We start from the raw sequence: 17196 nt of genomic DNA on the forward strand, positions 1-17196 counted from the left end.
GATGCTGAACAAGTGACTAAAGGTTTCATCCTACATGGCATGACACCGGGCTGAAAGGGCATCATCAGATACTGACAGAACAGGGAGACCTTTGCTGTGCAAGGGTGGAACAAAATCTACACATTAAATTTGATTTCGTGTTTCCTATGGACAACCTCAAGCCCACTAGTGGTGTTTTGCAATGAATGAGAACCTGTTGGTGTCAGGGCTAGGAGCGTTGGGTGAGACAGCGGGGCTTTGTACACTCATAGGCATCCTCCAAAATCTTGTTTGGAGATTTCTACAGATACCTACCTGCGACCTCCCCTTGGGTAAGGGCAATACTGGCTCCCTCCTTTGCCCTCTCTTCCTCTCTTTCCTTGAACACCCCCAGGGACGGTGACTCCACCATCCCCCTGGGCAACCCGTCCCAGTGCCTGACTGCTCTTTTGGGGAAGAAATGTCTCTGCCAGGCAGTGCAGGAGCACCCCGACCCCACAGCGCTCCCCAGCCCACCCTGCACACCCCATCCCATGGTGCTGAGCCTGCCCGCTGCAGAGGTGCCCGGAGAAAACACCCAAGGCACCGGCCTCTACCAGGCTCTGAAGTGGAAGAAAGCATTTTCTCAGCATTTTATTCCAGCTAACGCGTTCAGGCTGGCCTCACGCTGGGCTATTAACGCTGCCCCGGTTTGTAATTCTGCTTTCACGTCGGCTCCATTTTTCTCTTTTAATGCCGCTCTCTAGCCTCGCGGGTCTCAAACGTGGGACCTATTTTTCTGGCTGCTGTAGCAGAAAGAGCTAATTTAGTCCTTCTGTGTATAAGCAAGAGGACTGTGAAGAGGAATAGCGGGTGATTTTATCTCCGCTTACGTCCTTGGTCGGGCTGACACCATCCTGCTGAGGTGCCCATATTTTAAGGAGGACATCACAAAATTGGAGCGGGTGAAGAAAAGAGCCATAAAAAAAAACAACGGCTTGAGAGCTGAGGAAAACCACTTACGGGGGAGACTTCTGGAGGTCAGCCTCTGTAACTCGTCAGAAAGAAACCCGAGGAGTGATGTGATGAAGTGCGTAAGTACATGTGAGGAGAGGAAATTCGGGATGCTAAGGGGCACTGAAAAGTTTGTCTGAGAGAGGCACACGGCGAGGCAGTGACGGGCTCCAGAGCTGAATTAGGAATCAGACTTTTAATCAGGCTTTTTAACCACAGGGGTGTTCAGTGTCGGAGCAAGGTGGCAAAGTGAGTGGTGGGGTGGAGGCGAGTTTGGGTGCTCGTGCTGCATCTCGGGGCAGAGGTCCTGGGGGAATCATGGTGAGCTTGCCCAGATCCAGCCCGGGAAGGGACTGGAGTTTGGGGAAGGGTACTGCCCATCAGCTCACATCTTCAGTTCAGGGGAAGGCAACAAAATGTTGCAGTGCCCAAATCATCACAGAGATCATCAGGAGCAGGTCTGGCAGACAACATAGCACGCCCACGGCTAATATATGTCTGCAGGCAGCGCTTCGGGCGCTGAAATCGCATCCAGCCCCAAACACCAGAGCTGCCCCGAGCACAATCTGAAAGTGCCAGGCATGTAGAGCAACTTCTCACCCTTAAAACTTCCTCAGGTGCTTACAAATCTCAAAAGCAGCCAGAATAGTTTCTTCTCCTGATGATTTCTTGCTCCTGAAGGATGTGTTTTGGCAGACAGACACAGTCAGGAGGACTCTGTGGGCTCCAGGAGTCAAGTGGTCTTCAAGCATTCAGAGCCCAGCACAGCTCTGAAACCTTTCCAGGTTTCTGCAGCCTCTGCATGGTGAAAGAAACGTCAATACCTGTGAACGTGGCACATCCCAGGGAACCCTAAATCAAAGGGTTATAAGCTCTGCGAACACGGCCTTAAAAACGGGATCTGTCCATAAACCACTCTGGCCATGAGAAACAAAGGTTCAGCCACCAAAGCCATACAGACTTGCAGACTCTCCAAAGTTTTAGCACGTTTGGAGCTCACATTTCCAGTCCCCTTCCCCAGGAGGAGATCGAGCTTGGCCTTAGCCTGAAGGACAGGGAGATCCGGCTGTTTGCATTTGCTTGATTACAACACGCCAACGCGGCAACCTCATTTTTTCTCTCCTTGCTGGGTCCTTGGCCACGTGTGGCTTATTGTGCACCCTCCTCGTGACTGGTGTTAGAAAAAAAAACCAAGCGGGTGCAAGTGGAGAGAAAGGCTGCTGAAGAGGATCTGTCTCATAAAAAAGGGCTGAAGGAGCTCGTGCTAACAAAGCACACGGCACTGCTTCGCGTGGTGACTATAAATACATCCACGGATGCAGGGTAGGTGGCAGGGAGCGAGAACTCCCGCAAGTCAAGCGGGAACAGATTTAGACTGGAGACCAGCAGCGAGTTCCCAAATCACTCCAGAACGCCAAGCCTCTGGAGGTGCCACGCAGCTGGAGAAGGGTCGCTGGCAGCGGTGACTCCATCCCAAAATTGGGTGAGGATTTGGATCCGGGGAGGGGAGCTGACGTGGCAGCGCCTGCACCCTCCGGGCAGCACGGCAGAAATGTCTCGTTAGGCACAGCAGAGGAATCGATATGCATGCTCAGGGCCCTTCCTACACGGGCATGAATTAAAGAAAGGCAAATATTTGCTTTGAGCGGCTGTGCCATATGCTGAGGAAATGCTAATCTGCGCAGAAGAGACGCAGTGTAAATAACCTCCCCTGCAGCACCTTGCTTTCGCCGAGCTTCGTCTTTCCAGGCAAACCAACAAGAAAACAAACCCGAGCGCATCCATTTTCCTCCCCTCTGTAGGAAATTCAGGCGAGATTAGGGCCAACGCCTCAACGCTATCGCCTGCCAGCCCTGGGAGCAGCACAGGCTGCTTGTGAGGTGCCTGCAGGAGGTACTGAAGGGAAAGAAACTCACTGGGTTCAGCTCGCAGTACCTTCAGCCAAAAGCAACCGGAAAACACTACGATACCCAAAACCCTGAGGACGTTTCGAGGTGGGAAGCGAGCCCTTGGGATTTCAAACCCCTTCCCATGCCAGGCAGATGTTGCCGTGGCTGTACGAAGCCTGCCCTGGAGGCTGGCAGGTTTTGCAGCAGCCAGGCGGGCGATGCAGCCCGTCGGCTTCCTTTGCTCACCGAGCGACCTCCATCCCCTCACACGCATCCTCCTCCCCGGGAAGGACGCAGAGAGCCCCACTTTCACCACCACGCACACCGCGGGGCTGTCGGCAGCTCCTTCAGGTTCTCCCCTTTCCTTTGGGGCTGGATTTGTAAGCCCTGCGCGGAGTTGCTATGGTTTCTGTCCCCGTCGGTCCCGTTGGTATTCAGCGCGTCTCCTCTCACCTTCCCCGCGCCGGTGACCTTTCCTGCAGGAGGAGGAAGATCTTTTATAGTGTCGGCCCGCTCGGTGAGCCCAAAATACCTGCCACCGAGCGGGAGAGCACACCTGCAAAAGGCTGGCTGTGAGGTGGATGAACAGTGGTGAGAATTTCCAAACAAACTGGAAGCAGAAAGCGCAACCCAGCGCTATCGGGCAGCCCCTTTTAAAGCCGAGCGAGCTGAAATTTCTCTGCAAAGATTTGACCTCTCCCCGAATCCCTCGATCAGCAATTTCCCCCGCTCGCTCTTTCATCTCGGAGGCCTCGTGAGGCGCTGGGAACCAGCCAGGCTTCCACGAGGAAGTCGGAGAGAAAGCTCAAATAATCAACTCGGCCCCAAGAGATGTGGGGTCTCTTTGCAGCCCGGAGAGCTCCTTGCTAATGGGAGTTTGGGTTTTGGAAGCCTTCTGGTGAGCGAGCAGCTGATGATAGCTTCTCTGGAGCCTGGTTAGACGTTCAGCCCAGGGGCAAGCCATAAAAAAAACAAAACCTGCCCAGCTCTGTGAGGTCTGAATCAGGTGCTAACACCGAACATCTGCTGGGGCCGCTGCTCGCCTCTCCCCCCTCCGTCCCTGTGCTGGATGCTGGAACATTTCGGGTTTTATAGCCCGCGGCAATGAAAGGCCAATTTAAGAGGGAAAGCATTGCTGACAGTGTTACCCAAAAAAGAGCAGGCTCTGCTCTAACCGCTCTCCGCCCAGGGTTTTGGTGGATCCAACACCGCTGCGACACGCTGAAACAATCCGCCTTCGGAAACGGAGCCAGGCAGGCTCTCCACATACATTTATTACTCCGTACACCCAAACTGCTCGTTGCACCAAAATTAACAGTGCCACCCAGGCGGGCGTTTCACAGACCTTTCGAAGGGGACGCGGAAACACAGCTCTGAAACCTGGTTTTGTGCAAGGAGAAGCCCAAGCCAGCCAAGCGCCACGCGTGCACACATCCACACGCCGACAGACCTAAAAACTGGTTGCAGCAGGCTGTGATGTGTCAGTTTGTCACTCTCTGATGAATCACACAGCCCCTAAGTGAGGGTTTCAATAGAGGGATGGGTGTTGGACTGGTGTAGGGTCTTGCCTTGCTACTGCTGTCGGCCCAGCCTTCCTTCCCTGTTGCTCCTTGCTGCATCTCGGCTCCCTTTTTGAGGTAATAACCCAGCCTGCACGGGCATTTCTGCTGAACGTGGTGCTTCCAGCAGCAGCAAGGGCCCTGCTGCCTGCAGTATGAAGCTGAGGAACGGGGTAGTTACACCTTGGGAAGCAAAACGCTGCTGAATCCTGCACTGCTCCTGGACAGCCGAAGGGTGTGGGTTATCGGCATCCCCGTCTCTTCCCTCCTAGTGCTCGCCTGTGCAGAGTAAGCTCCTCGGGCAGCAGTGGTGTGAGACCAGCGAGAGCCTCTGAAGTGCTAATCTGGCACCGGCCACAGAAGAGGCAGAGCTTTACGTGTTTCTACTGCAGTAAAAGCAAAAAAAAAAAAACAAAAAAGAAAGCAAAGCAAAACAGGCGCAGCACACAGCTTTCAGGAGGAACTGACAGGCTGTGCTGTGGCCAGGCTTTCAAAGCGTTCTCTCTGTAAAGATCCAGTTATTCCCTGGGAGGAACAGACTGGCCCTGGGAGGAATTTAGCCCCAAATTACGAAGAGCCAACACGGCTCTGTGCTTGCTCATCTTCCAGGGCACAGAGAGCTGCTCCTTCCACAGCCTGCGAAGCCCAAGGGCTGTTGGTGCCAAGCGGGCAGCTGGGAGGAAAGGAGAGCTTTTATTCTGCCTGGAGGTGAAGAGGGAAAGGCTGATATTCTCCCTGCACTGACCTTCCTGGCCAAGAGGTAACTCGAAGATATTCCAGCTCCCCACATCTGACATCTCAGCAGGAAGCCAGAGGGCACAGTCACCCCCTGAATGGCACAGCAACTCACAGCCAATGCGCTGCTTGGCATCCAGCTCACAAAATCACCACGAGTTTCAGAGCTTGCGTATTCCTCTGTAAATTTGTCCTGTCCTTCTCATTCCTTCCATGGGAAACCTTCACCTGTCAGACTTGCAGCCCAGGTCTGTGAAAAGCGTGACAATTATGCTCCAGAGAGGACTTCTCTGCTAGGGTTTATAACCCCTCCCTCCTCATCCTTGCACGTGGGAAGGGAAGTCACAGATAAGAACATAAATGAGACTTGTACAGGTTATTTTCCCCTTAAATCAATTGCATTTGTACATTTGAAAGACATCTTCATTAAAAAAAAAAAAAAAAAAAAAAAAACACATTACCAGTTGAACAGTTCTGCAACATAAACAAGTGCAAATTCCATCGCCCGGTAAAGCTAGGAAAGGGCTCAGGCCTAATTGGAAGAACTGGAAGTCCACAGTCACGTAGTTTGAGGACAGCCTTGATATGAGTGTCTTTACTGTATTAAAGTCCTACTTAAATAACAACAAGAACAATAAGGGTAAGATCTAGAAAGCAAAGTACAGGGTTCTACAGAAGCATAAAAGTGCACGGTATAACTTAAGTCAAAGTGCCTACTGGCCAAACGGGTACAAACGATGTGCAGAGATCAGGTACGGGCTGAAAGCAGCCAAGGCCCTTCCCTTTTCCTCTCATTTCCATCAGGAGAAGTCAAAAAAGCAACGTCAGTCCAGCCTGCAGTCACATCGATGCCAAACGATGCCCACGTCGTGATGGCAAACTGATCCTCGTTTCCTCCACGTAAATTTCAATTAATCCACAGGCTTCGCTCTGGAAATGTGTGCGGAGAACAGCAGCAAGGGACAGCAGCATCGACGCCACGTCCAGGGGAGGCAGAGCGGGTGGCTCACCAGAAACACAGCACGTGGAGCAGGGGGTGCAGCGAGCCCCCAGCTGATTTACAGATTCTAGCCATGAAGGATGACTGTTAGGAGGTAAACAACACCGCTCGTCATTGGGAAAATGAAAAGATCTTTCTCAGAAGTATTTTTTCCCTTCCTGTTTGTCTGATTCTACTATTTCAGACATAAAATATATGTATTTTTTTACAGTATCAGCCCGTTATTGTGTTCGCTCCCTTTAAAGGCAAATGGAGTTTAAAGGATCTTGTCACCAGAAGGGGGGCAACACAGGGAGGGGAGGCAGACCTTTTATTAAACCTTTTTTTTTTTTAAAAAAAAAAAAAAAAAAAAAAAAAAAAAAAAAAAAAGATTTCCAACTCATTTTGCAAGTGAAAACAACAAAAGCCATAAAACTCTAGCAAGGGAGAGCTGTCGGTGAGGCTAAGCAGATCCGAACTCCGCCATCCATTTTTCGTACTTCTCCAGGTCCGCAGCAGAAACAGATTTGGAGATTTTCTTCAGAGCCAGCTCGAAGTCCCCCTTGGTAACCGGCATCTGAAGCTCCTCTTTCGAAAGAGCCCGAATCTCTTCCGGAGTTAAGCCATTAATACGCCGCCGCATCGCCATCAGAGAGGCATCCCTGGAAATACAGGACAAGGTTTGGGAGCTGATTGCCAGCAGCACGTGCTGTAAGCCTGCGGATTTCATCTTCAGCACAGGGCAGGGCACGGTGGGAGAGGAACTGCACCCGGGGCTATCTATTCATCCTTTTCTTCCCCAAAAGCACTCTGGATTTCGCAGACCCCTCTTTAAGATTTAAGATTTTCCCCTTCTCCCCAGAGGACAGCCAGCAAGTGCCGTGCAACAATTGCTAACACCACGGGACCATCGGTGCCTGTGGCTTCTCGTGCTCTTTCTGCTCCTCCTCTCCTTGAGAACACCGCTCGTTTCTCACGGCACGGCCCACATGCAGCTTGAAATTACCTTTTCTCTCCCCCCAGTTTTTTTCCCAGCAGGGGATAACACAGGCCTCGGGGAGAACAGGTCATTTCACTGTTGCACCGTGTGATACACACCGGGTTTCCAAAACCACGGAGTCATTTCACAATTTCAGCAAAGCAGGAAGGGAAAAAAAATAATCCCAAGCCGCGTTCTTAAAGGATCAGTTTCTCCTGGCAGGGACCCCATCTCTGCAAGGGATGGGCAGCTCCTACTGGTAAGCTTTTTCAAATACCTGTCCTCCCCCAGAAAGGCCTGATTTGTCAAAAATTGACACAAGTTGCACAAATAGGATGGAAATGAATTCAATACTGATGCTATACGCTATCTGCTACACCCTGGCACCTATAAATTCCAGCAGAAATCAAGACACTGCTGCGCTGGGGCTGTCCAAGCATACACCATTGGGAAGCCCCAAAGAAGGGGAAAAATTCTAGGAAAAATTCTTTTCCATTGCACAATCACAGAATTGTAGCTCTTCACCTCACAGGATTTAAGAAAAGAATCCAACCCTGTTGTGCACTGCATTAACAAACATCACTAAATGCAGACAAGGGTAACACAAGATTTGCTCAATTTTTTTTCCTGTAGATCTAAGCAAACCCGCTCACCTCTCATGCAAAACACCACGGTTTTTAGAGTGCTCCACACGACAGCAATGCACGTTTTCAGTAAATAGATCTGGGTCCCAAAAGTAGTCACTGTTAGCTCGGCTTCAGCTGTTGTGGGCACTGCCTTTTATCACGTAATGCAAATGACGATTTGCCAGGCAATTTTATTTGCAAATTAAGGGGAAGGAGATACCTGCAAACATTAGTGATGTCAGCGCCAGAATAACCTTCAATCTTCTCAGCAATTTCTTCGAGGCTGATATCAGGATCCAGTTCTACTTCCCGGAGATTAATCTTAAGCAGATCTGCTCTGCCTTTTGCTACAACACAAAAAAAAATATTTGTTTGAAGCCTTGCAAGAGTAACATTAAAAAAAAAAAAAAAAAAAAGAAGATACGAGCACAACTTAGATTTTTCATACAAACAAAAGGCTTTAATATAAGGAAAGGAAAAAGAGACAGAGCAAATCATAAATCTTAGCAAAGTGCACAATCAAATACAGTAGAGTACGTGTTTTAAAATTGGATATTAAAAACAGCATACTCTAGAGACGCCTTCCAAAGGCATACATCATTAAAAATGCCTGTTATGTCTCAGGTGACAAAGCATTTGGTGACACGCTACCCAAAGGCACTAAAGCACAAGGCTACAAACGTCTGCTGCTTCTCGCATCCCTTTGGATTCATTCTCTGCTCGGGTGTTTGATTGCATATTAGTCACACAGTTTCATTAAAAACACAACGAGGATTCTATTAGCAGAGCTTTAAACAACACCAAAGCCCTAACAATAGGCTGAACTTTAAGCATGTGTTTAAGCACTTTACCCAGTTGGGACCCCAGAAAGCTGCTGAAGCCTGATAGAAAACAGATACATTAAGAGGGTAAACACATTCATGTATTTACAACCCAAATGCCCTGGCATCCCACTTTCAGACCTGGGTGCAGCGCACACGCAGGGATAGCCAGCTGTGTAAGTGAGTACTTGCGCAGCCAATTAACCATTTTGCTTGTGGAGAGCACACAGGAGTGTGCGCGTTGGGGTACACACGCTAAAGAGCCCAGGCTTCTAACAGGGAATTCGCATTTGACAGCTCGGGCCTCGGTGTTACTCTGCATAACGGTGCTGAAGGAGGGACAAATGCTTTCCTGGCTTTCGCCGTGCAGAACCACAAAGCAGCTCAGCATCTTCATATCCACAGGGACCAATTTTTACGGCTTTGAAAAGAGGACAGCAATGGCAGGGGAAGTAGCACTAGGAAAAGCTAAAAGTCTGAAGGAAATATCCACGCTTTCTATTCACTGACGCCACAAATTAAAATAAATAAATAAAAGCAGAGGGGAATCAGAAAGCTAATCCAAGGCTGCTGGCGTGGAGAGCTTCACAGACCTGTCAGGAATGCAGGCAAGTATCAATCAGGCAGCTGGCACTGGATATAAAACGGGGATTTACTATTTACAGCAGTGTACACACGGCGTACCTGCAGAGAGCTTCTTGGCTCAGAGAATATTCATCTGATTTTTCTACTGGGATAACCAAGCCCTGACAGTATCTCAAAAACAAAACACCGCAGATATATACTTGTACCAAATTCTACAATATAGAAGTGTATATATGAAATCTCTCTCTTTTTTTGCAATTAAACTGCCTGACCACATCAAATGCCACAAGGCGGTTACAAATGCATCATTTAGGCTTGCACGGAACAGCTCGACTTCCTTATACACAGGATAAACGCGCCGGCACAGAAGGCTGGAAATAAAACAGGAGCCCATCTTGTATGTTGTCCAGGGTGTAATCTACTGTGTCAAAAAAACAATCTTGCTTAATTAGAAACAAGAGCAGGAGCTGATAGGATTTTAAACTAATTGGTCATAAAGACAGGCATCCCGTTAGTAGCTGTGGCTGCCTGTAACCTGCGCAGACAAGCTGTAGGCCTATTAAGTGTCCTTATACCTGCTCGGCTCAATCACAATTGCTGTCAGCACACACGCAGCATCTTGTTATCTGGAGTGCTCACGCAGGGAGACGAGGCGCCCGCTGCACGGGCGCAGAAACAAAGCCACGCAAACTTCAAGCGCTGGGGATCTCAAAATTAATAGGACAGCTGAGTGACAGCCAGAAAAGCCGAGCCGAGCCGAGCCGTCGCGGGGCAGGAAGGCAATCAGCCCGCTGCATTCGGAGCGGCTCGAAGCCTAGTTTAAGGCAAGCAAGCGGTGATTTACAAGGCACTGAGCCTGGAAGTGCAAATTCGTGGAGCCACTTCTTTGCATTTGTCTGCGAGGGCATGGGTGCGTTCGCAGCATTTCTTAACGTGTCCAAAGGGTGCCTTTGATGATCACTCAAGGACTGACTGTTAAACATTTAAAATAATTCCAGGCTCATTAAAATGAGCTCCCTTTCAAAATGCAAGAAGCCAGCAATGGGCTTGCAAAGCAACGCAGCAGCTCTTTGTTTTTAAGCCCCCAAGCAAGCTGTTTTGTTTTTTTTTTTTTCCCCTCACTCTTTTTAAATATAAAGCAATCCCACCAAACGATTAACTCCTAAATTTCACTGCTCATCACAAAAGCATCACAATTCCTCATAAATCCAGCAGTCCCAGAGCAGTCCTAAGGCAGGCTTGTAAAGGCCATTTTAAAGTAAAATGCTTGTTCCAAACGTACCTGTGGGTAGAGGTATATAAATCCTCTTTTCCAGTCTCCTTCGGAGAGCTTCATCGATATCCCAGGGAAAATTGGTAGCAGCTAACACCATGACCATCTTGGAGGGGTCGTCGTTTTCCAGAGCACCACCTACCCCTGCAAGCACAACGGTTGGGAGAAATTTCACTCGAGATGCTTGCTAAGAAACATTGCACAAACACTGCAAAAGCTCAAACAAAGCTCAGCAACTGCTCCTTATGCTCCTAGAGCCACTTTTCAGTCTTTCCATGGCTTAGATGTGGCAGGATCATCACTGCCACAGACAGGGGGACAGTTCATTCTTCTGCTGAGTCAAGGAAAGGCTTTCTTTGGCAGTGCTAATAACACCATGTGTGAAATAATGTGTGTTAATAAATATGTGTGTTAATTAATATGTGTGTGCAGCACTGTCAGCCCCACCAACAATTCTCTCTCTGCTAAATCTGGCCACGGAGGTCACAAAATCACCCCCTGGCCTCCCAAATGAGGACTGCAAAGAAATGATCACTTTGGGGCAAAAAGTTGCCTACGCAGGGTGAATATTTGAGGCAATTATAAATGGTGGTTCAACAGCAACTGCAGTGCAGAGGTGATTGTCGAAGCACTACGCCACAAAATGTTCCTCATGGTGGTGTGCCGTGTCGCACAGAACTGGTACGAAATGTGACTTAAAGGGTAATGTTAGCTGCCACCACAGCAAAATGAGATCTGGTCACTGGGTCCCTGAGCAGGAGATGCCAGGAAATAAGAGAAATTTGTTTAAATTGCATCAGAAATGAAGGCCTGCTTTAAACTTCTCAAATTCCCATTATCTGCTTCTCCTAGAGTAAGGTGCCTCTTAAAAAGGAGTTCTCAATTTTCCAGCAAAATGGCTGTTTTAGAAAGAAAGAAAGCAGAGCGCCTTGCTCAGTTATCTGCCTTCAAGCACTCAGAAAACGCACTCCTCCCAATTTGTCTTATTTCCCCCCACCCACAAAGCTAGGTTTTCCAGCTGGTTCGAGTTTTTTACATCCCCATCTGTAACAGAACAGCGCCCCGGCCCCCAAATTACAGCTCAGCCTGGAATCCTTACCGTCCATTTGCACCAGCAGCTCCGACTTGACTCTGCGACTGGCCTCGTGCTCGTCGGACGTGCCTCTGCGGCTGCAGATGGAATCTATTTCATCTATGAAGATTGTTGTCGGAGCGTAAAACCTCGCCTTGATTCAAATGAAAGCACCGCTGTTAAGACCGAAGCAGCAAGCACAGGCCCTCATCTGACCACGACGCAGTTCAGGCAGAAATACCACGGAGATGACTTCCCCGCTTGTCACAAGAAAACAATTCAATACCTTTGATTCACAAACTGCTTAAGTTTCTGCACTTCAAATTGTGCCCCTCGAGTCAGAGGTCTTTCAGTGTTGGTTGGTTTTCCTCAGAAACCAGCATTGAAAAGGGGAAAAGGAACACAAGCACTGTTCAGGCAGATTTTTTTTAATGTTTAGGTTTTTGTGCTGGTGAGGGCAAGGCACAGGGGACAGAAAGGAACCCATTCTACCCCAAAATAGAGACGTTTCAACTGAGAGAGTGCTAGAAGCAAAACGAAGATCCCAAAGAGGTGAATGACCCTGTAGAGTAGATCCTGTCTTTCACACAGCCTGCATGATGGACTGCACTCAAAAATTCAGTGAGAAGCTCATGCCCATCACTCAGAGCAGAAACAGAACTCATGTTTGTATTGCTCCTAAAATAACAGCTCCCAGGCCCTTCCAATTTCAAATTACTTATTACTATGGGCTTGGTATCCCATAACTAAATAACTGAATTTCTCTCAAGGTCACCTTTAGCCTGGAAAAAGCTCTCCTGAACACAGGTGACGAACCATTTCCTTCCTAACCCTCGGTGACATATCAGAACAAGATGGATACACACAGATTGTCTTTTGCTGTCTCGGTGCAGCAAGCTCCATGCTTTCAGAGCCCTACTGAGGGGCAGGAAACCGAGAGAGAGGTCCCTGCTCACCTTGGAGCTCCCCAGAGCACATCATCGAGGACGTACCATTTCAAACAAGAGGCGGACAAGCTTCTCAGACTCGCCCCTGTACTTCGATGTCAGCGTGGAGGAGGACACGTTGAAGAAGGTCGTTCCACATTCTGTAGCAACAGCTTTCGCGAGCATTGTTTTGCCAGTGCCGGGAGGGCCAACCATCAGCACGCCCTGAGAGGTGAAAACAAAGGGAATGAACAACAAATGAAGCAAATTTGCACTGTAGCCCTCTACACTACATCTCAATATAATCCCAAATCTGTATTTTAACTGCTTAATGACAATTGTCATCAGTGGAAAACAAAAGAACACCGTATAATGAGAACAGCATGAAAATGTTCTGCCGTTTCTTTGCCTTACCACTTCACCCGAGTCAGAATCACAACAGGCACCAGCTGCTGCTGCAGCTCTCACCTGGCAGGCAGGTGACAGATTTACAGCCTTGCTCTGAAACAGACAGAGCCCAGACTTGAACTTGGGCCCTTCCCATCTCACAGGTGGCTGTACACGTGGATGAAGAGAGTGAAGTCATCATCTTTTTGGAACAAAGGCTGCTTCGTGAAGAAAGTTTCACAGAAACCAAAACGCTTTTGCAGAAAGTAGAGCATTTTTCTGCAGAACAACACTTTGCCAACAAATCCTAACCAAGTGCGTGTATATGGTTGATTTTTACAAGTCAGTGTTTTTTACAAGATGAGATGTTAGGAAGAAATTCTTCCCTCCGAGGGTGGTGAGGCCCTGGCACAGGCTGCCCAGAGAAGCTGTGGCTGCCCCATCCCTGGAGGTGCTCAAGGCCAGGCTGGATGGGGCTTTGGGCAACCTGGTGTGGTGGGAGGTGTCCCTGCCCATGGCAGGGGGTTGGGACTGAGTGGGCTTTAAGGTCCCTTCCAACCCATTCTGTGATTCCATGATCGTCTCAGCACTATACAAGCAGGTTTTGAGTTGGATACGAGTGCTCTCAGGACCCATGTAGAAACTGCAGCACGGAGGCTGGTTAACCACCCTGACTATAAAGCAAAGACAGGCTATTTATTGAGCCACAACAAAAACAATGCAGGTTTCTGAAGATAACTGACCCATCATGAGGTCACTGCTCACTCTCAGCACTAAATCAGGATAACATTTTTAAATAGTTACCTTTGTGAATCCTCTTTCCAACCCTTTCAGCACCAGAGCTGGGACAACACAGCGTTCCAGCCCCTCACAGCACTAGGAAAGGCCGCTGGTGTTTTGAGCATGCTATGAAATCGCGGTGCTCCAGCAGCTTTTTTTTCCCCCCCAACGGCAAGGTCTGACTACATGCTAACAAGAGCTTCCTCAAGTAAAGTTGTGGCGTGTTGCAGGGGTAATGAAATTAGCTGGAATTAGAATTGCACATCATAATGTGCTTGGCAATTAATATCTTACAGAAAACGCCACAGCAGTAAAGTATCTGTTAAATGCAAGCCACGGAGCAAATTAGATTTCAGCTGTTCCCTGCAACAAAAAATTTACTTCAAAAAGCACGAAGAATGGCCTGGAAGAGATCTATAAAAACAAATCAACCGGGAATGCAATTATTCAAAAACGAACTCTTCAAAAGCAATCGCCTGTCTGTATTCCATTTTCCATTAACTCTTAATACCTTTATTGCCATTTAACACTTAGCTAATGCAAGCTCAACATACATTCACTGGGAAATTAAGTCAGAAATGTTCATCCTTCCCCCGTGCAGCTAACGGCCCAATGTCACTCTTCAGGCTGCTCAAGGTTCCCTGAATTCCAGGGCAGCGAGCATGAAAAGTAAATTGAGTTTTTTTTACTCTACACGAGCACTCAGACAGATACGGATTTGAGTTGCTGCAGAGTCACGCTGATGTTGTGATAATATTGCAAGTACAAGCCTGGAGTGCCTGGGTGAAAATCATTCAGCCTGTAACAGAGCTGACTTATCGGCCTCTCAGAGTTTCAAAATGTGCTTATTTAATATTTTAAAACAAGCAGCGCCTCACTTCAAATCCCACTTCACCTGAGTTCGACAAACAGCACTTACTGCAGGACCTAGTGACCCCAGGGGCTAACGTCCTTTCTTTGTGTCCTGGTTTCAGTTTTGGATGCAGTTTTAGTCCTCCATCATTCTGGAAGGGCAAATTCCAGCTTCAGCCACACACCCTGCTCCCTGCTGAACCCAAAGCCCATCGCTTCGGGCCTCCTGCACAAGTATTTCAGCGAGCATTACCTAGCACAGGACAGTGGTGGCATTATCTACGTGCCTGACACAGGTGCAAAGCCCGGAGAACACCATGTTCTACAGGGATTTAAAAAGAAAAAAGTCAGCTATAAAAAAAAAAGCAGACAAACCTTGAAGACTCAGGAAAACAAGGTGTTCAGGGCCGCAAAGAGAAGCGCATCGGATCAAGTTGCTCTTTCTCTTTGCAGCTAGGAGGGGCTGCCACTTACTCACTAGTTAAAATCCTTGACGAACACAAAGGCTTCTTTATTCCTCCTCTAAGGCTCTGTTAATCCCAAGTATTCCAATAAGAAGCTGAAACACACCACGGGGAGTAAGTGTTTTGATGAAATCACTGCGGGGTTACTTCTTGTTGTTGTAACAATCACTAGCAGAGCAGTGGGAAGCACGGGGAGCAAGAGGGCCTTCTTGGAACAAAACAGTTCAGAGGAAAAGCAGGAGCAAGCCTTGGGACCCTCAGCAACCTGCAGCTGCAAGCACACAGCCCGGTGCTGGATCAGGAAGGCAGCTGGCTCCTCTGTGCCAGGCAGTGTCCTGGGAATGAATGCAGGGGCAAACTGCGAGGGCTGTCGTGGGAATTGTTCTCAGCAGCGTCTGAACATCCCAAGCCAGATCTGGCTGCCTGTTCCCTGAGTTCCTGTCCTGAATGCCCAGGCTCAACGAACGCCTGCTGCTCCGCTGATTACCGTGAGCAGCAGCCTTCCCTTCAGAGCTTCTCATCCTTGTGGCACAGCCAGAGGTCAGCAGTAGGGAAAACACATGCTGTTCTACGTGAAAAAATAAATTCAGGAGAGTTACAGCTTCACAAGCCCCCAGGGGAAAGGCTAACAATGAAGACTCTTCATGGACTCGTCAGAAATCAATTTGCATTTCAGGCTGAAAGGAGGAAATCATCTTAGCATTTTTTTTTCCATGTCTTCAACCACCTCGCTTTCAGAAGTGATACTGGCCAGCAAGAAAGGATAACCCCATGCAAAGAGGAAGAGACTAACTCTGAAGGCGAGGCTGTTGTTTTTCTACCCACTGACACAATATTTGGAGAGGCAAGGCCATCAGCACTCTACATTCCCTGCAGCCTGCTGAGATACCTGCCTTAAAAGACAGGTGGCCACTGCATGCTCCAGGCCTGTTAGGTGGAAAAGCAGCACAGCAGCTCTTCAATCCCTTAAAAAGCTTTTGAAGGCAGGGCAGGTGAAGCCTCTGTAGTCTATGAGGGAATGGATCAAATTCCTCTGTGCCAAGATGAAGGGAGAGAGTTTCAATAGACATTGAAGAGAAGTATGAGGACCAAACAGGAGAAGATGGGGTTAGTAACGCAAGGTCTGATGTATGCTGCTGAGCCAGCGGACTAAAAAACTACTCGTGGACACAGCAATCCCTACACACGCCATTTCTTTGGAGACTCCGGATGACAGACAACTTGCAACAGAGTCTGTCCTCCCCAGTTAAATTAAATTAATCATTAAATGCTTCCACATAACCAGAAGGCTCATCTCAGGTCCATCAGGAGCCCAGCCCAGCCCCATGTCCTTGCTGTTGCCTACAGTTGGTGGTCAGAGTAAAAAAGAGCTGCCATGTGCAGAATAAAACAGTTCCCAAAACTGCTTTCCTTGGTGAAATGCTGAAGAGCAGCCGTTCTATTAAGCAGAGCTTCCCATTTTCTGCCTCTCTCAGTGCACCCTGTATGCTTGCTAACGTGTACAGGCTGACACACAGAAAGTATTAGCATCGAGAAGCAATCACGGAGTAAGCACAAGAGAATTATTCAGTGTAAAGCCTGTATCCATTCCCAGCTGTTTACTCCTGCACATTTGATGTGAATCATTATGAGAGGATTTCACGAAACAAATTCCTGAACTTTCCTGTTTGGCATTTTAGCCAGACTGCAGTCAGCCACACATGCTAAAACAGCAGACGTGCATAACTAGGGCTTGCCATTTACTCAGACACCAAATAAATCCCCACCTTCCAAGGTCTTCGGATCCCTTTGAAGAAATCAGGCATCCACATCGGAAGGACGACAGCTTCTCTTAATAATTTCTTGGCTTCTTCCAAATCTGCTATGTCATCCCTGGGCGAGAAGAAACTTTTATGAGATTCCCGTACAGCAATATTCCTCCTGCCTTTACACAAGGACAACCAAAAGCTTTCCAGTCGCTGCCATCCCTTTTTAGCATGCCAGTGTGTGCCTTGTGAGAGCACTCCTATAATCCCACGACCTAAAACTAAATCCATTTGTGAAAGGTAGGGGGAAAAAAATGATTTTCCCGACTCAAGTTTCTCTGAGCTGCTTAATTAAAAATTGTTTTGGATAATGTGAACACCCAAGCAGTATCTTTAGAGATCTCTGGAGTACGCTTTTATTTCGGCAGCACTTGCAGTGGATGTTCTGCACCGTAACACCAGTTGGCAGCAAGAGCCTGACCGTCATCAAATTAATACACTGTTAAAACCAAAAGATCTTGCTTTGCTCATTTGTAGAAGATTGTGGTGGCT

The 17196-nt window shown here is 48.3% G+C and overlaps 1 protein-coding gene across 3 annotated transcripts in view; it reads right to left on the minus strand.

Moving 5' to 3' along the window:
* Window positions 1-4097: 4097 nt before the first annotated feature.
* Window positions 4098-17196, minus strand: part of KATNAL1 (katanin catalytic subunit A1 like 1) — a 34365-nt gene continuing 21266 nt past the window's right edge. For all 3 annotated transcript variants that reach the window (XM_084507213.1, XM_084507215.1, XM_084507214.1), the window contains exons 6-11: window positions 16666-16771; window positions 12483-12641; window positions 11518-11644; window positions 10428-10562; window positions 7960-8086; window positions 4098-6796 (exon numbers count right to left, since the gene is read on the minus strand). In XM_084507213.1, coding sequence (XP_084363339.1) covers window positions 6598-6796; window positions 7960-8086; window positions 10428-10562; window positions 11518-11644; window positions 12483-12641; window positions 16666-16771 — 853 coding nt within the window. In that variant the 3' untranslated portion in view covers window positions 4098-6597. The remainder of the gene's footprint in view (window positions 6797-7959; window positions 8087-10427; window positions 10563-11517; window positions 11645-12482; window positions 12642-16665; window positions 16772-17196) is intronic.

The sequence above is a fragment of the Aythya ferina genome (assembly GCF_964211825.1).
Source record: "Aythya ferina genome assembly, chromosome: 1".
Lineage (NCBI taxonomy): Eukaryota > Metazoa > Chordata > Aves > Anseriformes > Anatidae > Aythya > Aythya ferina.